The sequence below is a fragment of the Siphateles boraxobius genome, unplaced genomic scaffold, assembly GCF_051911475.1.
Source record: "Siphateles boraxobius isolate OS27281-9 unplaced genomic scaffold, OSU_SipBor_1 136, whole genome shotgun sequence".
Lineage (NCBI taxonomy): Eukaryota > Metazoa > Chordata > Actinopteri > Cypriniformes > Leuciscidae > Siphateles > Siphateles boraxobius.
In genome coordinates this window covers 481,521-505,000 of record NW_027508740.1, presented here as the reverse complement: position 1 = coordinate 505,000, position 23,480 = coordinate 481,521, and the positions used below count along the sequence as shown (strand labels likewise).

Genomic DNA, 23,480 nt, shown 5'->3' with positions numbered 1-23,480 from the left:
AATTATTTTTCTATTTTCTAGTGCAATATTTTATTTATTTATCTAATTTACCTTTAAATTACTAGATTTGATCAACAAATAAATAGTAATTTAAGCACATTTCTCACATTCTTTCAACTTTTCAAAATAACTCACAATTTCATGCATAACCCTTATAATTCAGCTCAAAATATCTCACATCGGGTGTCTTTGCGACCTCTTGTGGTAATACCACAATAATATGATATTTCATGATATGATAATAACCTCAATAATATGATATTTCATGACTCTAGATGTCCTTATATCTCTATATGGAGTAAATGAGCTGTTCCTCTGGGTCCTAAAGTCAGTGTATCTTCAGTGTGCGTTCAGATACACATGTACACATTATAAAAATCATTTTTTGGTGAAGTTTTAACAATTTTAGTTTGAATTTTGAGCATGTTTAGGTTTTCCTAATTGTACTGAAGCATTCCTCGCATTCCTAAGGGGCTCAAATTGAAAGTATTTATTACTTTTTTAAATTTCAACCACAAAACTCCTCGAATCCATTCAATTTGTTTGTGTATTCGTGGTTCAAGTGCGACAAAGGTCCTGGGGTCTCGGACCCCTCTGACGAACACTCGTGTTTTTAAATATTTTCCGGGTAATAAATGAAAACATAAATAAAAACATGTCACATGATCACTAATGAACTGATGGGTTTTAATCTTTAGGAAGCCGTTAACATCGCGACTCTTTATTAACATCAACAACACTGATACACAGTAGCATATAATGCTTTATAATGGATAAAATATGTAATACGTCACATCATATTTATTGCAGTGCGCACATCATCACTATATAATATAGAACAGCAGCTTGTCACGATCGTGCGTCACAACACTGATCACAATAAAGGTTCCTTCACTTGTATCACACTATAACACTGTTGAACTCCTGACCGTGTGTGACAGTGAGTGTGTGTCAGTGTGTTGTTTACCGTGATCGCGGGTCGGTGGACCGCAGCGCAGCGGCTCAAGGAGAAACACACAGCGGCCATTATCGCGTCCGTCTGACCCTCGGTCCTCCAGCGGCCCAGAGTGCACCGCGCGGGCCGCGGCTCAGAGAACACGCGCTGCTTCCTGTCGAGGGAGGATACCGCGTCTAATGACCACAGATGATATGCACTAGGAAGGCAGATTAGTAGGGTTTGAAACACAGCCCGCGAGTGATATAAGTGTGTATCGCATTATATGAATTACAGTTGAATGTTTAACTTATCGCAAATTTATACAAAATATTAACCACACGAAGTACATTTAACCGAAAATAGACCACATACATAACTAGTGAAAAACATTGCTTTGACGGTTTTCTACTGTCTTTATAATTATTATTAATTATTGGTATTTTTATTTTTATATCGTTTGAATAATAATAATAATGCTATGTGTACAGTGTAATTTAAAATAAAGCATTTGTGCTTTTATTAGACTTTTATTTTTATTGTGTGCACCGGATATGACGTAGCGTCGCCGATGCAGGCGAACTGTGCACGAGAGCTCGAGGTCACGCATGTAAACTCAGTTGCCGTTGATCAGCAGCAGTAACTCGTTAGATCGATCAGTGTGATTAATTGATTGATTGATCATCATGGTGTTCCTCACGCTCTCCTGCTGGATCCGGAACCGCGGACCCGACCGGTACTGGAAGGTGCAGGAGCTCCTGAAGAACGCGCGGGTGAGTGGATTCTCTCTCTCTCTCTCTCTCTCTCTCTCTCTCTCTCTCTCTCTCTCTCTCTCTATCTCTCTCTCTCTCTCTCTACCTCTATCTCTCTCTCTCTCTCTCTATCTCTCTCTACCTCTATCTCTCTCTCTATCTCTCTATCTCTCTCTCTCTCTCTCTCTCTCTCCCTCTCTCTCTCTCTCTCTCTCTCTCTATCTCTCTCTCTCTCTCTCTACCTCTATCTCTCTCTCTCTCTCTCTATCTCTCTCTACCTCTATCTCTCTCTCTATCTCTCTATCTCTCTCTCTCTCTCTCTCTCTCTCCCTCTCTCTCTCTCTACCTCTCTCTCTCTCTCTCCCTCTCTCTCTCTCTCTCTCTATCTCTCTCTCTCCATCTCTCTCTCTCTCTCTCTACCTCCCTCTCTCTCTCTCTCTCTCTCTTTCTCCCTCTCTCTCCATCTCTCTCTCTCTTTCTCCCTCTCTCTCTCTCTACCTCCCTCTCTCTCTCTCTCAATCTCTCTCTCTCTCAATCTCTCTCTCTCTCTCTCTCTCTCTCTCTCTCTCTCTCTCTCTCTCTCTCTCTCTCTCTCTCTCTCTCTCTCTCTCTCTCTCTCTCTCTCTGAGATCAGGAATGCTGTGTGTGTGTGTTCAGTGAATGAGTCTGATGTGTGTGTGTGTGTGTGTGTGTGTGTGTGTGTGTGTGTGTGTGTGTGTGTGTGTGTTTCTGCAGCACTTCCGCGGCAGGAAGAACCGCTGCTACAGTCTAGCGGTGCGAGCCGTTCGTCGAGCCTTCGTCTACGCTAGCAAAGCCCGGAAAGCCAAGCGCCGCAGCATGAGACAGGTAGAGTACACACACACTCACTTACTTACACACACACTCAATTACTTGCACACACATTCACTTACTTACACACACACTCAACTTACACACACACTCACTTACTTACACACACATTCAATTACTTACACACACTCCCACTTACTTACACACACACTCACTTACTTACACACACATTCACTTACTTACACACACACACTCACTTACTTACACACACACTCACTTACTTACACACACACTCACTTACTACACACACATTCACTTACTTACACACACACTCACTTACTTACACACACACTCACTTACTTACACACACACTCAATTACTTACACACACATTCAATTACTTACACACACACTCACTTACTTACACACACACACTCACTTACTTACACACACACTCACTTACTTACACACACTCACTTACTTACACACACACTCACTTACTTACACACACATTCACTTACTTACACACACACACTCACTTACTTACACACACACTCAATTACTTACACACAACACTCACTTACTTACAGACACACTCACTTACTTACACACACACTCACACTTACTTACACACACACACTCACTTACTTACACACACACACACTCACTTACTTGCACACACATTCACTTACTTACACACACACTCCACTTACTTACACACACACTCAATTACTGACACACACTCACTACTTACACACACACTCACTTACTTACACACACATTCACTTACTTACACACACACTCACTTACTTACACACACACTCACTTACTTACACACACACTCACTTACTTACACACACATTCACTTACTTACACACACACTCACTTACTTACACACACACTCACTTACTTACACACAACATTCACTTACTTACACACACACTCACTTACTTACACACACACTCACTTACTTACACACACACTCACTTACTTACACACACACTCAATTACTTACACACACACTCACTTACTTACACACACACTCACTTACTTACACACACACTCACTTACTTACACACACTCACTTACTTACACACACACTCACTTACTTACACACACATTCACTTACTTACACACACACACTCACTTACTTACACACACACTCACTTACTTACACACACACTCACTTACTTACAAACACACTCACTTACTTACAAACACACTCACTCACTACACACACACTCACTCATCTTACACACACACACACACTCACTTACACACACACACTCACTTACTTACACACACACTCACTTACAAACACACTCACTTACTTACACACACACACACTCACTTACTTACAAACACACTCACTTACACACACACTCACTTACTTACACACACACTCACTTACTTACACACACACACACACTCACTTACACACACACTCACTTACTTACACACACACTCACTTACTTACACACACACTCACTTACTTACACAACACACTCACTTTACACACACACTCACTTACTACACACACACTCACTTACTTACACACACACTCACTTACTTACACACACATTCACTTACTTACACACACACTCACTTACTTACATCACACACTCACTTACTTACACACACACTCACTTACTACACACACACTCACTTACTTACACACACACTCACTTTACTTACACACACACTTACTTACACACACACTCACTTACTTACACACACACTCACTTACTTACAAACACACTCACTTACTTACAAACACACTCACTTACTTACACACACACTCAATTACTTACACACTCACTTACTTACTTACACACACACTCACTTACTTACAAACACACTCACTTACTTACACACACACTCACTTACTTACAAACACACTCACTTACTTACACACACACTCACTTACTTACAGACACACTCACTTACTTACACACACTCACTTACTTACACACACACTCACTTACTTACAAACACACTCACTTACTTACACACACACTCACTCACTTACAAACACACTCACTTACTTACAAACACACTCACTTACACACACACTCACTTACACACACTCTCACTTACACACACTCTTCACTTACACACACTCTCACTTACACACACTCTCACTTACACACACTCTCACTTACACACACTCTCACTTACACACACTCTCACTTACACACTCTCCACTTACACACACTCTCACTTACACACACTCTCACTTACACACACTCTCACTTACACACACTCTCACTTACACACACTCTCACTTACACACACTCTCACTTACACACTCACTCACTCACTTACACACACACACACTCACTTACACACACACACACACTCACTTACACACACACACTCACTTACACACACACACTCACTTACACACACACACACACTCACTTACACACACTCTCACTTACACACACTCTCACTTACACACTCACACTCACTTACACACACACTCACTTACACACACACTCACTTACACACACACACACTCACTTACACACACTCTCACTTACACACACTCTCACCTACACACACTCTCACTTACACACACTCTCACTTACACACACTCTCACTTACACACACTCTCACTTACACACACTCTCACTTACACACACTCTCACTTACACACACTCTCACTTACACACACTCTCACTTACACACACTCTCACTTACACACACTCTCACTTACACACACTCTCACTCACTTACACACACACACACTCACTTACACACACACACTCACTTACACACACACTCACTTACACACACACTCAATTACACACACTCTCACTTACACACACTCTCACTTACACACACTCTCACTTACACACACTCTCACTTACACACACTCTCACTTACACACACTCTCACTTACACACACTCTCACTTACACACACTCTCACTTACACACACTCTCACTTACACACACTCTCACTTACACACACTCTCACTTACACACTCACTCTCTCACTTACACACTCACTCTCTCACTTACACACTCACTCACTCACTTACACACACACACACTCACTTACACACACACACACTCACTTACACACACACACTCACTTACACACACACACTCACTTACACACACACACACACTCACTTACACACACTCTCACTTACACACACTCTCACTTACACACACTCTCACTTACACACACTCTCACTTACACACACTCTCACTTACACACACTCTCACTTACACACACTCTCACTTACACACACTCTCACTTACACACTCACTCACTCACTTACACACTCACTCACTCACTTACACACTCACTCACTCACTTACACACTCACTCACTCACTTACACACTCACTCACTCACTTACACACACACTCACTTACACACACACTCACTTACACACACACTCACTTACACACACACTCACTTACACACACACTCACTTACACACACACTCACTTACACACACACTCACTTACACTCTCACTTACACACTCTCACTTACACACTCTCACTTACACACTCTCACTTACACACACTCTCACTTACACACTCACTCACTCACTTACACACACACACTCACTTACACACACACACACTCACTTACACACACACACTCACTTACACACACACTCACTTACACACACTCTCACTTACACACTCTCACTTACACACTCACTCACTCACTTACACACTCTCACTTACACACTCACTCACTCACTTACACACACACACACACACACACTCACTTACACACACACTCACTTACACACACACTCACTTACACACACTCTCACTTACACACACTCTCACTTACACACACTCTCACTTACACACACTCTCACTTACACACACTCTCACTTACACACACTCTCACTTACACACACTCTCACTTACACACACACTCACTTACACACACTCTCACTTACACACACACTCACTTACACACACACTCACTCACTTACACACACTCACTCACTTACACACACTCACTCACTTACACACACTCACTCACTTACACACACTCACTCACTTACACACACACACACTCACTTACTTACACACACTCTCACTTACACACACTCTCACTTACACACACTCTCACAGACACATGAGCATCATCTCACCTGTCAATCACTCATGATCTGTTTGTGTGTGTGTGTGTGTGTGTGTGTGTGCAGCTGTGGATTTCGCGCATCGCCGGTGCCACCAGAGAACACCAGCTAAAGTATCCTGCGCTCATACACAACCTGCTGAAGGTCAGTGTGTGTGTATGTGTGTGTGTGTGTGTGAGGCTGATTCACTCCTGCTGTGTAACACACGTGTGTTTGTGCTCTACAGTGTAGTGTTCAGCTGAACAGGCGTGTGTTGTGTGACCTGTCAATCACAGAGCCGCGCTCCTTCCAGGCGCTAGCAGAACTCTCGCGCGCGCGGCAGCAGGAGGGGTTTCGAGCCGCGCTGGGGGGCGCTAGCGAGCCGCCGGGAGTCTTCTCGCGCATCACACAGCTGCAATGAGTGTGTGTGTGTGAGTGTGGTGTGAGTGTGGTGTGGTGTGAGTGTGGTGTGAGTGTGGTGTGAGTGTGGTGTGTGTGTGTGTGTGTGAGTGAGATGAATCTGCCGTGTGTAAATAAATGCTTATCAATATCAAATAAAACGTTGTCGTTCTGATGGCTCTGCTGTATTTATAATCTCAGTTTCCACTTCCTGTCAGATCACATATATATATTAGAACAGATCATTATCCTGATCGCATGTGAAATGATGAAGTGTCTCATAACCTTCTTATATTAAACCCATGATGTGTGAATGTCCTGAAACGGTTATGATGATTATTATTCTAAGCATTATTAATTCATTACACTGACAATATTACTTTATGGACTTTATCATAACCTGACCATAACTCATTATTTCATATTGTGTGATTTTTCTTATTATTCTTACTGTATAATGCCTCTGTGTGAAATATTGTTTATTCTTATTGTGACTTTGCTTATATTTATAGTTTATCTCCTTCTACCCCGTCTGTCTGGAGAGGAATACTAAAGAAAAGATTTTGAATCTAATTTATAGAAAGATTAATTTTTTCTTTCTCTTTTTTAAAAAAATTATAACGAGGTATTACATATTCACATTAGCTGCCAGGAAATAGGAAAAAAAAGAAAAATGAATAAAATCCAGTGCTATTAAAGCATTACATGTTCACCGCTTTTTTGTTTGTTCCACAAGATTTACATATAATTTAAATTCATTTTTAAAATTTGGTTCGCATTGAGCCCACTTCCTTTTATGTATATGGTATTTTCCTAAGAAAATAAATAACTATAATTGTTCTTTACATTCCAAATTGTCATTCTAAGTATTAAAAAGCACATCAAATACACACACTTCTATCATACACTTCCGTTTTCTGCTAATAAATGTTTCTAAATCTTATAATATCTTGAGTAAATACAGTGAAAACTGGACGCAAAATAGTTTCTTTTTCTAGTGCACAAAATTCACAGTTATAAAGTCTGGAGTATTTTAAGACACTTCCTCAACTTTATTATTAACAAAAAACTTATTCTGCAATTTACATAGATTCATTTTTTCATGCTTTTTTTAAACATCCAGTTTACAGCATGAAACAACAATAATTAATAAAAATGTGAATAAAAGAGAAAAAAAACAGAACTAGACAGTAAAATAAACAAGAATGAGGAAAGAAAGAAAGAGGGCATTTATTAAAATAAAAGAAATTTAAACATTAAGGTAAAAAGTTTGTAGGTTGTGCAAATGATATATGTTCTTTTGCGTTAAGAAAGGATGAAATTGTAATCAAGTAATGTTTTATGTCATGTAAGAATACCAAAAAAATAGGTTTACAATTTGAAAACTTACATGTATGAATATAAAATCTACATAGGAAAATAATTAGATTTATTATAAAGCATGTATTTGAATCCGCTTCAAAAAATCCAAAAATAACATTTTTGGGATTCATTGGGAAAATATGCCAGATATTGCTTGAGATAAACCAACTAACATCTTTACAAAGTTGCAGACTATTAGATAATTTCTCTCTCTGTTATTAAACGCGTGTGATGACGAAAACTGACGCAAGACTCGCGCAGAGGCTTTCAGGCATCTTTCGGCCGCCGTACACCGTGGGGAGGCGTGGCTTCCTCTCTGACCTTCTGGAAGGACGCGTGCGTCGGCCAATCAACGCGGAGCGGCTGCGCGTCAGGAGCAGAGCGCATGCCCAGAGCGCGGCGTGACACTCGCGTGCAGTGGAAGTGTGTCCGTCCCCGGTCGTTCGGTGGTTCGGTGTCTGTCAGCGGAACATGTCGTGGCTGTTCGGGCTCAATAAAGGTCAGAGTGTCGGCCCGCCGGAGGGCCCGGTTCCGCCCGCTCCCCCTCCTCCTCCCGGGGGCTCCGGTTCCGGTTCGGGGGATAAACCCAAGGACAAATGGAGCAACTTCGACCCGACGGGGCTGGAGCGCGCGGCGCAGGCGGCGAAAGACCTGGACCGGTCCCGTGAGTACCAGAACCGAGCCGCGTTTCGCTCCACTTCATTCATGTATTATAATAACTGCAGTGTTGAGATGCCTTGAGCATATGAAGGACATTAGGTCAAAGGTCACGCTAGATGAATGACCTATTGAGTGTATTACAGTGATGTTGTTAATGAGGTGTGACCCCTGTGACCGCAGGTCATGCCAAAGAAGCGCTGGATCTCGCGCGCATGCAGGAGCAAACCGTGCAGATCGAGCATCAGAGCAAAGTGAAGGTACTGTTTCTCACACCGCTGACGATGAGGCTTAATGATCACTCTAACCCTAAGTGTTTACATGACAGCGATGCTCTAAAAATTAAAACGTTTTTCCTTTGCGCTTTTCACATACAGATGACATGACAACATTGTCAAAATGATCCTCATTCACACGGATCTGTGAAAATCGCTGTATTCTGCTGCCAGGCCAGTAGATGGCGATGTCATTGTGTAAAGAAACACTAGCGCCTATAGAAGGAACACGTTACGCATGACGTCACCGTTTTTGTAGTTTACACAGAGACCATTAAGGTATCGTTTTCAAAAACATGCATTTTCAGGACCTCAAAACGCAGTTGTCGTGTAAATAAATAAATAAACTGTATACCGTAACTATGACACTGACTACAACAATGGCTATAAATGTCATTAAAACAATAACTATAACATCCAGTTTTAATAATCGCTCTAAATCTAATAGTGAAGTTTGCACCGCAACTATAACGATATCTTGAATAATAATTATAACAATAACTAGGATTAAATAGTTTAAAAAAAAGAAAATAAATAATTACAATTAAAAACATTGCCAGCCAATTAGAACCCATCCAGCTTTACTAGACGCATTCATGGCAATTAATATAGTTATCGTTATAGTTATCGTCCACTGGTGTGAATACTAATATAGTTATCGTTATAGTTATCGTCCACTGGTGTGAACACTAATATAGTTATCGTTATAGTTATCGTCCACTGGTGTGAACACTAATATAGTTATCGTTATAGTTATCGTCCGCTGGTGTGAACACTAATATAGTTATCGTTATAGTTATCGTCCACTGGTGTGAACACTAATATAGTTATCGTTATAGTTATCGTCCACTGGTGTGAACACTAATATAGTTATCGTTATAGTTATCGTCCACTGGTGTGAACACTAATATAGTTATCGTTATAGTTATCGTCCACTGGTGTGAACACTAATATAGTTATCGTTATAGTTATCGTCCGCTGGTGTGAACACTAATATAGTTATCGTTATAGTTATCGTCCGCTGGTGTGAACACTAATATAGTTATCGTTATAGTTATCGTCCGCTGGTGTGAACACTAATATAGTTATCGTTATAGTTATCGTCCGCTGGTGTGAACACTAATATAGTTATCGTTATAGTTATCGTCCGCTGGTGTGAACACTAATATAGTTATCGTTATAGTTATCGTCCGCTGGTGTGAACACTAATATAGTTATCGTTATAGTTATCGTCCGCTGGTGTGAACACTAATATAGTTATCGTTATAGTTATCGTCCGCTGGTGTGAACACTAATATAGTTATCGTTATAGTTATCGTCCACTGGTGTGAACACTAATATAGTTATCGTTATAGTTATCGTCCACTGGTGTGAATACTAATATAGTTATCGTTATAGTTATCGTCTGCTGGTGTGAACACTAATATAGTTATCGTTATAGTTATCGTCCGCTGGTGTGAACACTAATATAGTTATCGTTATAGTTATCGTCCACTGGTGTGGACACTAATATAGTTATCGTTATAATTATCGTCTGCTGGTGTGTACGCTAATATAGTTATCGTTATAGTTATCGTATGCTGGTGTGGACGCTAATATAGTTATCGTTATAGTTATCGTCCGCTGGTGTGAACACTAATATAGTTATCGTTATAGTTATCGTCCACTGGTGTGGACACTAATATAGTTATCGTTATAATTATCGTCCGCTGGTGTGAACACTAATATAGTTATCCTTATAGTTATCGTCCACTGGTGTGGACACTAATATAGTTATCGTTATAGTTATCGTCCGCTGGTCTGAACACTAATATAGTTATCATTATAGTTATCGTCCGCTGGTGTGGACACTAATATAGTTGTCATTATAGTTATCGTCTGCTGGTGTGGACACTAATATAGTTATCGTTATATATATCGTATGCTGGTGTGGACACTAATATAGTTGTCATTATAGTTATCGTCTGCTGGTGTGGACACTAATATAGTTATCGTTATAGTTATCATCCGCTGGTGTGGACACTAATATAGTTGTCATTATAGTTATCGTCTGCTGATGTGGACACTAATATAGTTATCGTTATAGTTATCGTATGCTGGTGTGGACACTAATATAGTTGTCATTATAGTTATCGTCCGCTGGTGTGGACGCTAATATAGTTATAGTTATCATCCGCTGGTGTGGACACTAATATAGTTGTCATTATAGTTATCGTCTGCTGGTGTGGACACTAATATAGTTATCGTTATAGTTATCGTATGCTGGTGTGGACACTAATATAGTTGTCATTATAGTTATCGTCTGCTGGTGTGGACACTAATATAGTTATCGTTATATATATCGTATGCTGGTGTGGACACTAATATAGTTGTCATTATAGTTATCATCCGCTGGTGTGGACACTAATATAGTTATCGTTATAGTTATCATCCGCTGGTGTGGACACTAATATAGTTATCGTTATAGTTATCATCCGCTGGTGTGGACACTAATATAGTTGTCATTATAGTTATCGTCTGCTGGTGTGGACACTAATATAGTTATCGTTATAGTTATCATCCGCTGGTGTGGACACTAATATAGTTGTCATTATAGTTATCGTCTGCTGATGTGGACACTAATATAGTTATCGTTATAGTTGTAGTCCGCTGGTGTGAACACTAATATAGTTGTCATTATAGTTATCATCCGCTGGTGTGGACACTAATATAGTTATCGTTATAGTTATCGTATGCTGGTGTGGACGCTAATATAGTTATCGTTATAGTTATCGTCCGCTGGTGTGGACGCTAATATAGTTATCGTTATAGTTATCGTCCACTGGTGTGAACACTAATATAGTTATCGTTATAGTTATCGTCCGCTGGTGTGAACACTAATATAGTTATCGTTATAGTTATCGTCCACTGGTGTGAACACTAATATTGTTATCGTTATAGTTATCGTCCACTGGTGTGAACACTAATATAGTTATCGTTATAGTTATCGTCCACTGGTGTGAATACTAATATAGTTATCGTTATAGTTATCGTCCACTGGTGTGAACACTAATATAGTTATCGTTATAGTTATCGTCCGCTGGTGTGAACACTAATATAGTTATCGTTATAGTTATCGTCCGCTGGTGTGAACACTAATATAGTTATCGTTATAGTTATCGTCCGCTGGTGTGAACACTAATATAGTTATCGTTATAGTTATCGTCCGCTGGTGTGAACACTAATATAGTTATCGTTATAGTTATCGTCCGCTGGTGTGAACACTAATATAGTTATCGTTATAGTTATCGTCCGCTGGTGTGAATACTAATATAGTTATCGTTATAGTTATCGTCCACTGGTGTGAACACTAATATAGTTATCGTTATAGTTATCGTCCGCTGGTGTGAACACTAATATAGTTATCGTTATAGTTATCGTCCACTGGTGTGAACACTAATATAGTTATCGTTATAGTTATCGTCCACTGGTGTGAATACTAATACAGTTATCGTTATAGTTATCGTCTGCTGGTGTGAACACTAATATAGTTATCGTTATAGTTATCGTCCGCTGGTGTGAACACTAATATAGTTATCGTTATAGTTATCGTCCACTGGTGTGGACACTAATATAGTTATCGTTATAATTATCGTCTGCTGGTGTGGACGCTAATATAGTTATCGTTATAGTTATCGTATGCTGGTGTGGACGCTAATATAGTTATCGTTATAGTTATCGTCCGCTGGTGTGAACACTAATATAGTTATCGTTATAGTTATCGTATGCTGGTGTGGACGCTAATATAGTTATCGTTATAGTTATCGTCCGCTGGTGTGGACGCTAATATAGTTATCGTTATAGTTATCGTATGCTGGTGTGGACGCTAATATAGTTATTGTTATAGTTATCGTCCGCTGGTGTGGACGCTAATATAGTTATCGTTATAGTTATCATCCGCTGGTGTGGACACTAATATAGTTGTCATTATAGTTATCGTCTGCTGGTGTGGACACTAATATAGTTATCGTTATAGTTATCGTATGCTGGTGTGGACACTAATATAGTTATCGTTATAGTTATTGTCTGCTGGTGTGGACACTAATATAGTTATCGTTATATATATCGTATGCTGGTGTGGACACTAATATAGTTGTCATTATAGTTATCGTCTGCTGGTGTGGACACTAATATAGTTATCGTTATAGTTATCATCCGCTGGTGTGGACACTAATATAGTTATCGTTATAGTTATCGTCTGCTGATGTGGACACTAATATAGTTGTCATTATAGTTATCATCCGCTGGTGTGGACACTAATATAGTTATCGTTATAGTTATCGTATGCTGGTGTGGACGCTAATATAGTTATCGTTATAGTTATCGTCCGCTGGTGTGGACGCTAATATAGTTATCGTTATAGTTATCGTCTGCTGGTGTGGACACTAATATAGTTGTCATTATAGTTATCGTCTGCTGGTGTGGACACTAATATAGTTATCGTTATAGTTATCGTCCGCTGGTGTGGACGCTAATATAGTTATCGTTATAGTTATCGTATGCTGGTGTGGACGCTAATATAGTTATCATTATAGTTATCGTCTGCTGGTGTGGACACTAATATAGTTGTCATTATAGTTATCGTCCGCTGGTGTGAACACGAATATAGTTATCGTTATAGTTATAGTCCGCTGGTGTGAACACTAATATAGTTATCATTATAGTTATCGTCCGCTGGTGTGAACACTAATATAGTTATCATTATAGTTATCGTCTGCTGGTGTGGACACTAATATAGTTGTCATTATAGTTATCGTCCGCTGGTGTGAACACGAATATAGTCATCGTTATAGTTATAGTCCGCTGGTGTGAACACTAATATAGTTGTCATTATAGTTATCGTCCGCTGGTGTGAACACGAATATAGTTATCATTATAGTTGTAGTCCGCTGGTGTGAACACTAATATAGTTATCATTATAGTTATCATCCGCTGGTGTGGACACTAATATAGTTGTCATTATAGTTATCGTCTGCTGGTGTGGACACTAATATAGTTATCGTTATAGTTATCGTCCGCTGGTGTGGACGCTAATATAGTTATCGTTATAGTTATCGTCCGCTGGTGTGAACACTAATATAGTTATCGTTATAGTTATCGTCCGCTGGTGTGAGCACTAATATAGTTATCGTTATAGTTATCGTCCGCTGGTGTGAACACTAATATAGTTATCGTTATAGTTATCGTCCGCTGGTGTGAACACTAATATAGTTATCGTTATAGTTATCGTCCGCTGGTGTGAGGACTAATATAGTTATCGTTATAGTTATCGTCCGCTGGTGTGAACACTAATATAGTTATCGTTATAGTTATCGTCCGCTGGTGTGAGCACTAATATAGTTATCGTTATAGTTATCGTCCGCGGGTGTGAACACTAATATAGTTATCGTTATAGTTATCGTATGCTGGTGTGGACGCTAATATAGTTATCGTCATAGTTATCGTATGCTGGTGTGGACGCTAATATAGTTATCGTTATAGTTATCGTCTGCTGGTGTGAACACTAATATAGTTATCGTTATAGTTATCGTCCGCTGGTGTGAACACTAATATAGTTATCGTTATAGTTATCGTATGCTGGTGTGGACGCTAATATAGTTATCGTTATAGTTATCGTCTGCTGGTGTGGACACTAATATAGTTATCGTTATAGTTATCCGCTGGTGTGGACACTAATATAGTTGTCATTATAGTTATCGTCTGCTGGTGTGGACACTAATATAGTTATCGTTATAGTTATCGTATGCTGGTGTGGACGCTAATATAGTTATCGTTATAGTTATCGTCCGCTGGTGTGGACGCTAATATAGTTATCGTTATAGTTATCGTATGCTGGTGTGGACGCTAATATAGTTATCGTTATAGTTATCGTCTGCTGGTGTGAACACTTATATAGTTATCGTTATAGTTATCATCCGCTGGTGTGGACACTAATATAGTTGTCATTATAGTTATCGTCTGCTGGTGTGGACACTAATATAGTTATCGTTATAGTTATCATCCGCTGGTGTGGACACTAATATAGTTGTCATTATAGTTATCGTCTGCTGGTGTGGACACTAATATAGTTATCGTTATAGTTATCGTCCGTTGGTGTGGACTCTAATATAGTTATCGTTATAGTTATCATCCGCTGGTGTGGACTCTAATATAGTTATCGTTATAGTTATTGTCTGCTGGAGTGAACACTAATATAGTTATCGTTATAGTTATCGTCTGCTGGTGTGGACACTAATATAGTTATCGTTATAGTTATCGTCCGCTGGTGTGGATGCTAATATAGTTATCGTTATAGTTATCGTCCACTGGTGTGAACACTAATATAGTTATCGTTATAGTTATCGTCCGCTGGTGTGAGCACTAATATAGTTATCGTTATAGTTATCGTCCACTGGTGTAAATACTAATATAGTTATCATTATAGTTATCGTCCGCTGGTGTGGATGCTAATATAGTTATCGTTATAGTTATCGTCCACTGGTGTGAACACTAATATAGTTATCGTTATAGTTATCGTCCGCTGGTGTGAGCACTAATATAATTATCGTTATAGTTATCGTCCACTGGTGTAAATACTAATATAGTTATCATTATAGTTATCGTCCGCTGGTGTGGATACTAATATAGTTATAGTTATCGTTATAGTTATCGTCCACTGGTGTGGACACTAATATAGTTATCGTTATAGTTATCGTATGCTGGTGTGGACGCTAATATAGTTATCGTTATAGTTATCGTCTGCTGGTGTGAACACTAATATAGTTATCGTTATAGTTATCGTCCGCTGGTGTGAACACTAATATAGTTATCGTTATAGTTATCGTATGCTGGTGTGGACGCTAATATAGTTATCGTTATAGTTATCGTCTGCTGGTGTGGACACTAATATAGTTATCGTTATAGTTATCCGCTGGTGTGGACACTAATATAGTTGTCATTATAGTTATCGTCTGCTGGTGTGGACACTAATATAGTTATCGTTATAGTTATCGTATGCTGGTGTGGACGCTAATATAGTTATCGTTATAGTTATCGTCCGCTGGTGTGGACGCTAATATAGTTATCGTTATAGTTATCGTATGCTGGTGTGGACGCTAATATAGTTATCGTTATAGTTATCGTCTGCTGGTGTGAACACTTATATAGTTATCGTTATAGTTATCATCCGCTGGTGTGGACACTAATATAGTTGTCATTATAGTTATCGTCTGCTGGTGTGGACACTAATATAGTTATCGTTATAGTTATCATCCGCTGGTGTGGACACTAATATAGTTGTCATTATAGTTATCGTCTGCTGGTGTGGACACTAATATAGTTATCGTTATAGTTATCGTCCGTTGGTGTGGACTCTAATATAGTTATCGTTATAGTTATCATCCGCTGGTGTGGACTCTAATATAGTTATCGTTATAGTTATTGTCTGCTGGAGTGAACACTAATATAGTTATCGTTATAGTTATCGTCTGCTGGTGTGGACACTAATATAGTTATCGTTATAGTTATCGTCCGCTGGTGTGGATGCTAATATAGTTATCGTTATAGTTATCGTCCACTGGTGTGAACACTAATATAGTTATCGTTATAGTTATCGTCCGCTGGTGTGAGCACTAATATAGTTATCGTTATAGTTATCGTCCACTGGTGTAAATACTAATATAGTTATCATTATAGTTATCGTCCGCTGGTGTGGATGCTAATATAGTTATCGTTATAGTTATCGTCCACTGGTGTGAACACTAATATAGTTATCGTTATAGTTATCGTCCGCTGGTGTGAGCACTAATATAATTATCGTTATAGTTATCGTCCACTGGTGTAAATACTAATATAGTTATCATTATAGTTATCGTCCGCTGGTGTGGATACTAATATAGTTATAGTTATCGTTATAGTTATCGTCCACTGGTGTGGACACTAATATAGTTATCGTTATAGTTATCGTATGCTGGTGTGGACGCTAATATAGTTATCGTTATAGTTATCGTCCGCTGGTGTGGACGCTAATATAGTTATCGTTATAGTTATCGTATGCTGGTGTGGACGCTAATATAGTTATCGTTATAGTTATCGTCTGCTGGTGTGGACACTAATATAGTTATCGTTATAGTTATCATCCGCTGGTGTGAACACTAATATAGTTGTCATTATAGTTATCGTCTGCTGGTGTGGACACTAATATAGTTATCGTTATAGTTATCATCCGCTGGTGTGGACACTAATATAGTTGTCATTATAGTTATCGTCTGCTGGTGTGGACACTAATATAGTTATCGTTATAGTTATCGTCCGCTGGTGTGGATGCTAATATAGTTATCGTTATAGTTATCGTCCACTGGTGTGAACACTAATATAGTTATCGTTATAGTTATCGTCCGCTGGTGTGAGCACTAATATAGTTATCGTTATAGTTATCGTCCACTGGTGTAAATACTAATATAGTTATCATTATAGTTCCCTTTCGAGAGGTCTCTCCTATTGCGTAAGTAGCTTACGCTATGGGAAAACTCCTTTTCTCGAGAATATTGAAGTCTTTATGTAAAACGCATTGCAGCTGCACAGCTGACAGCAATGAACGAAGGCAGCTCGGTCATTGGCTGTGCTGCGGCAACTTGCTCGAACCAATGACGGGGCGACTCTGAATGCGCGACCAATGAGAGCGCTTCGCGCCCGCGCGCGTCAGAGCCCGCCAAGATGGGCGTGGCCAAGAGCTTTATATTGGGCGCCCCGTCATGAGAGTTCTTTAGATTTAATCTCCTTCAGCGAACACCCTCTTCGCTGGATCCTCCGGATTATTGAAGCTTCGCCGTCGAAAAGCATACCAGCGGGATTTGCTACGAGGACGTCCTACTGAGCCATCCGGCGTACTGCTCACGCAAGTATTTACATCTGTTCGCTCTGCGACTTTTGTAAAAGAGCAAATTTTCCAAGGCGTTGTTTCAAATGCCTTCCTGCGCGTCGTGCAGAGACCTTCTCCCGGACGGGGATCGTCACATCATCTGCGCTCGCTGCCTGGGCCGGGACCACGCAGAAGCTGCTTTGACCAAGGGCGGATGCCCCGAATGTGACGACCTGGGTCTCTCCGCACTGCGGGCTCGCCTCGCCGCTTTCGCCGTGAGCGAGCCCATCGCCGCCATCCCTCTGTTCGAGCCGCGCACTAAGAAAAAGCGCCGCTCACAGAGGCTTCCTGAACCTGAGCTCAGTGACGTCACGCCGAGCCAGTCTCCGCGTGCTTCACCGCCGCTCTTGCCTTCCCCACCGCCGGTTCAGTTCACCCAGCCGGACCCACACCCCTCTAGCAGAGCGGTGGGCCTTGTGACTTTCGGCGCGTCCGAGGACGACGGGGGAATGGATGACAGCTTGTCAATCGACGCTGCATCGGACGACTGGCCGGGCTCCACTCTCGACCCCGCCCCGTCGACGCTAGCTAGCGCCAGCGGGGGCTCCACCATGGATAGCGAGATTATCCGCGTTCTCTCTAAGGCCGTGGAAGACCTCGGGCTCGATTGGTCTTCTCCCGAAGAACCAACCCGGAGCCGACTGGATGAGTGGTTTCTGCAGGGGCGGCAGCAGGCCCCTCGGCAAAGGCCTTCTCCCTTCTTCCCGGAAGTTCACGACGAACTCACCAAGTCGTGGAAAGCCCCCCACTCTGCGCGCCTAAAGCCTTCTTTTTCTTCCTCGCTCTCCTCTGTGGACGGCGCGAAGGAAAGAGGCTACGAGGGAACACCGCCCCTCGAGGAGGCCGTGGCCAATCATCTCTGCCCGCCCTCCACCACCGGATGGAAAGCCAAAGCTTCCCACCCCTCGAAGCCCTGCCGCACTACTTCAGCTCTCGCCGGTCGCGCCTACGCCGCCGCCGGCCAAGCTGCATCAGCGCTTCACTCTATGGCGGTACTTCAAGTGTTCCAAGCCAAGCTTCTCCGCTCTATGGACGAGTCTGGCCCCGAACCCGAAGCCTTTAAGGACCTACGCAGCGCGACTGACATAGCCCTGCGAGCCACGAAGGCCACCGCCCAGTCTATCGGCCGTGCCATGGCTAATTTGACTGTTCTCGAGCGCCATCTGTGGTTGACTCTGACTGAGATGAAGGACGCGGATTAGGCGCCATTTCTCGACGCGCCTATCTCCACCAGCGGGCTGTTTGGACCGGCGGTTAAGGGTTTCGCTGAACGCTTCACTGAGGCCCAGAATGCTTCACGAGCTATGCGGCATTTCCTGCCCAAGCGCTCCAGCTCATCGCAGAGCAGACAGAGACCGCCACAGCCGCAGCGGGCTAGAACAGCCCCCACCGCCTCTCAGCCCGCGCCTCAGGCTGACGCTCGACGCCGCTCGCGCTCTCACAACCGCAAGCCGCCTTCTGAGCGACGGGGTCCTCGGCCCAAGATTGTGCTGAACCCCGAGCCTCGAAAGCCGACCTAGCCACAAGAATGAAAAGAGAGAGTGCGTGTCTCGCAAAAGCCGGACCACTCTCTCTGCAAAAGCTCAAGCATTACCCAGTCCCCTTACAGGCGGCTGGATATGTTCATACAGCAGTCAATGGGCCAGTCACAGAGCTCGCTCACCTGCAAACAAACGCCGTTTTTACGGCGACACACAGAAAACACAAAAAGAGTCTTTTTCTGCCTGTGTCACTAAGGGTTCACATGTCCACAAAGTGTGCATTCCCAGATACTGTCAAAACAGTGCCAAATTCATTCCCAGCTCAAGCTGCGCACCCCATGAATGTAGATCACGTGCCTACGGTCATGTACGCACCACTACACACAAGCACTGTTCACACAGTTATAAATTCATCCCCAGTAAAAGCGGGAAACATTATAAAAGTGACGCGTGTGCCTACCACTGTTTATGCACCCCCACTTATAAACACTGTCCTTACAGTGTCAAACACAACCCCAGCCCAGGCTGCGAGTTTTACAGACACAGCGCGCGCTGCTGTAATCACACACGCGCCCATTCACTCAGCTGCTCAGCGCGCGCCCGCGCCTCTGAGAGCTATGAGCTCAGGCGATTCGCTGGCCGGGTCCCTGCGTCACAGCGGCCCGCCCCTAGCCTGTATTCAGCCCATATCTGTACACGCAGCGGCATGGGAAAATATTCCAGATATGCCGAAATGGGTATTGAATATAGTAAAGCACGGATACTCGCTCCAGTTCGCTCGCAGACCACCACGTTTTACGACTGTGGTCGAGACGAAAGTGAGAAAAGAGTGCTCACATGTTCTACGCACCGAGGTGCGCAAACTAATAGAAAAGGGCGCTGTGGAAACTGTTTCCCCCTCTCTGAGCGAGGCAGGTTTTTACAGCCGCTATTTTCTCGTCCCGAAAAAGGATGGCGGTCTCCGCCCCATCCTAGATCTCAGACACCTGAACAAAGCACTAATGATTCGCTCGTTCAGAATGTTAACAACCAAGCATATCCTCGCGCAAGTACGCCCAGGAGATTGGTTTCTCTCAGTGGATCTGAAAGATGCTTACTTTCACATTCCAATAGCACCTCATCACAGGCCGTTTCTGAGATTCGCTTTCGAGGGACAGTCGTACCAGTACACAGTACTTCCGTTCGGCCTGTCCCTGGCTCCCCGTACATTCACGAAATGTATGGATGCAGCACTTTCCCCCCTAAGGCGAAGGGGAGTGCGAATACTGAATTATCTCGACGATTGGCTGATTCTAGCACAATCAGAGAGTCAGTTAATAACACACAGATCTTGGATTATCAGCCATTTAGAATGCCTGGGTCTAAGAATCAATTTTGCAAAAAGCATACTATCTCCCAGCCAGAGGATTTCTTTCCTGGGAATAGTTCTAGACTCGATGCAAATGACAGCGCGTCTCTCATCAGAGCGCGCGCTCACCATCCGGCGCCTTGCAACATCATTCAGGGCGGGCGCGCTCGCCCCCGTCAAGCGGTTTCAGAGGATGCTCGGTCTCATGGCCTCAGCATCGGCCGTACTCCAGCTAGGATTGTTGCATATGCGCCCTCTCCAACGCTGGCTCAAGAGCCGCGTCCCTACTCACGCGTGGCGTTCGGGCCACCTTTTAATCAGAGCGAACCACGGCTGTATAAAAGCCCTGACGCACTGGAAAGCCGCCGACTGGTACCAGTCAGGCGTGAGTCTGGGTGTGAACACAAGGAGAAAGATGATAACGACAGATGCCTCCAAAATAGGTTGGGGGGCCCTTTACGAGGGCAGGCCTGTCTCCGGCTTTTGGTCAAACCCGGAGAAGCGCCTACACATAAACTGTCTGGAAATGAAAGCGGTCGCTTTGGCTCTCAGAGCCCTGCTCCCACAGCTGAGAAACGAACACGTCTTGGTCCGAACGGACAACATGACGGTAGTATCGTACATAAATCGCCAGGGTGGACTCAGGTCGAGCTCCATGCATTCAATGGCCAGGAGACTCATTTTATGGTCCCAGCACAACTTGCGCTCGCTGAGAGCAGCGCATGTGCCAGGTGCCCTGAACCAGGGGGCGGACATGCTATCCAGAGACAAAATTCTCCCAGGAGAATGGGCTCTCAACCCGCTGACGATTCACTGGTTATGGAAAACCTTTGGCAAAGCGGAGATCGACCTCTTCGCCTCCAAGGAAAACGCGCACTGCCCTCTTTTCTTCACGAAAAGCATGGATGCGCTCGCCCAGAGCTGGCCGAGCCGTCCCTTATATGCCTTTCCCCCGATCCCGATGCTACCGCAGGTCATCAGTCGGGTCAGAGAGGAGAAAAACGCAGTGCTGCTGATAGCCCCACTCTGGAAGAACCAAACATGGTTTCCAGATCTGATGCAAATGCAATCTGCACCACGGCCGATTCCACTGAGGCCAGACCTCCTCAGTCAGGCCAACGGGATGATATTTCATCCCCGCCCCGATCTGTGGGCCCTTCATGCATGGCCCCTCAACGGGTTCCCAGGAACCTCACGAGCGGAGCACTAAAAACCATCGCTGAGGCGCGGGCGCCCTCCACGAGACGCTTATATGCCCAGAAATGGAAAGTGTTCAGTGTCTGGTGTAATGCCTCGGGCCTGAACCCTGAAACATGCGAGATTATGAACGTACTCGCTTTTCTACAAGGGCTTCTGGAGGCGGGCCGCGCCCCCTCCACGCTCAAAGTATATGTGGCGGCCATCACAGCATCACACGACCCTGTAATGGAACGTCCATTGGGAAGAAACGACCTAATTATTCGTTTCCTAAGGGGCGCTAGCAGGATGAACCCTTCACGCCCCCCCTCAGTGCCGATCTGGGACCTAGCTACTGTCCTAGACGCTCTTAAAGGGCCTCCGTTCGAACCACTCCGAACCGTGCACCTTAAACAGCTCTCGCTCAAGACTGCGCTCTTGCTGGCACTCGCCTCGGTCAAGAGAGTGGGCGACCTGCACGCGCTTTCGACAAGCGCTGACTGCCTAGAATTCGGACCTAACGACTGCAGGGTCGTCCTTAGACCGAAACATGGGTATATTCCTAAAGTGCTCACCACTCCCTTCAGAGCACAGGTTATCTCCCTAACTGCGCTATCGTCCCCAGCAGACGAGCACGACGCTAATCTACTCTGCCCCGTTAGGGCTCTCAGAGTGTATTTGGAGCGTTCTGCCCTATTCAGACAGACAGAACAACTGTTTGTATGCTTTGGCGGCCGTACGAAAGGTTCCGCCGTTTCAAAGCAGAGAATCTCTCACTGGATAGTTGAAGCTATAGCGCTGGCTTATGAAGCTAAGGGACTTCAATGCCCCTGGGGAGTCAAAGCACACTCCACCAGGAGTGTGGCTTCTTCCTGGGCATGGTCGAGCGGGATACCGATCGAGGATATTTGTGCGGCGGCAGGCTGGGCCTCACCGTCCACATTTATCAGGTTCTACAACCTACAGGTCCCGACACTGCATTCCAATGTACTATCAGCATGATGCTAGTTGAACTACGAGTTCGTATCTAGATTATGTATGTGCTTGTGTCACACTGAGCGCCTTCTAGCCGCTCTGTATTCTTTCCCACATATAAAGCTCGCCTCTGCCGGCTAGTTGGATGATAACTTTGCTTTTTTAGCTCAGGCACCTGCCTCTGGCTATCATAAGGCGAAGTTCAGCACGCACGGCGTTTTGCATGGTGTTCCCATAGCATAAGCTACTTACGCAATAGGAGAGACCTCTCGAAAGGGAACGACTCGGTTACTAACG

At 43.2% G+C, this 23,480-nt stretch overlaps 3 protein-coding genes across 3 annotated transcripts in view; 2 read left to right on the top strand and 1 right to left on the bottom strand.

Moving 5' to 3' along the window:
- Positions 1-1,112, bottom strand: part of sdhb (succinate dehydrogenase complex, subunit B, iron sulfur (Ip)) — an 18,550-nt gene extending 17,438 nt beyond the window's left edge. Inside the window, exon 1 of the mRNA XM_077229880.1 lies at positions 968-1,112. Within this exon, the coding sequence (XP_077085995.1) occupies positions 968-1,027 (60 nt within the window). The 5' untranslated portion in view covers positions 1,028-1,112. The remainder of the gene's footprint in view (positions 1-967) is intronic.
- Positions 1,113-1,289: 177 nt separating this feature from the next.
- On the top strand, positions 1,290-7,159 carry mrpl20 (mitochondrial ribosomal protein L20). The gene is made up of 5 exons (XM_077229891.1): positions 1,290-1,707; positions 2,422-2,532; positions 6,660-6,737; positions 6,820-6,999; positions 7,058-7,159. The coding sequence occupies exons 1-4, from the start codon at positions 1,621-1,623 to the stop codon at positions 6,991-6,993; spliced, it is 450 nt and encodes a 149-aa protein (XP_077086006.1). The 5' UTR covers positions 1,290-1,620; the 3' UTR covers positions 6,994-6,999; positions 7,058-7,159.
- Positions 7,160-8,653: 1,494 nt separating this feature from the next.
- atad3 (ATPase family AAA domain containing 3) overlaps positions 8,654-23,480 on the top strand; it is a 38,128-nt gene continuing 23,301 nt past the window's right edge. Inside the window, exons 1-2 of the mRNA XM_077229873.1 lie at positions 8,654-8,997; positions 9,174-9,250. Coding sequence (XP_077085988.1) covers positions 8,805-8,997; positions 9,174-9,250 — 270 coding nt within the window. The 5' untranslated portion in view covers positions 8,654-8,804. The remainder of the gene's footprint in view (positions 8,998-9,173; positions 9,251-23,480) is intronic.

What these genes read in the sequence shown, in the direction of transcription:
- mrpl20 (XM_077229891.1), top strand. Translation starts at nt 1,621, where the DNA reads ATGGTGTTCCTCACGCTCTCCTGCTGGATCCGGAACCGCGGACCCGAC. An exon ending in AGCTCCTGAAGAACGCGCGG is followed by an intron (nt 1,708 to 2,421) that starts GTGAGTGGATTC and finishes GTGTTTCTGCAG; the next exon opens with CACTTCCGCGGCAGGAAGAA. An exon ending in AGCGCCGCAGCATGAGACAG is followed by an intron (nt 2,533 to 6,659) that starts GTAGAGTACACA and finishes GTGTGTGTGCAG; the next exon opens with CTGTGGATTTCGCGCATCGC.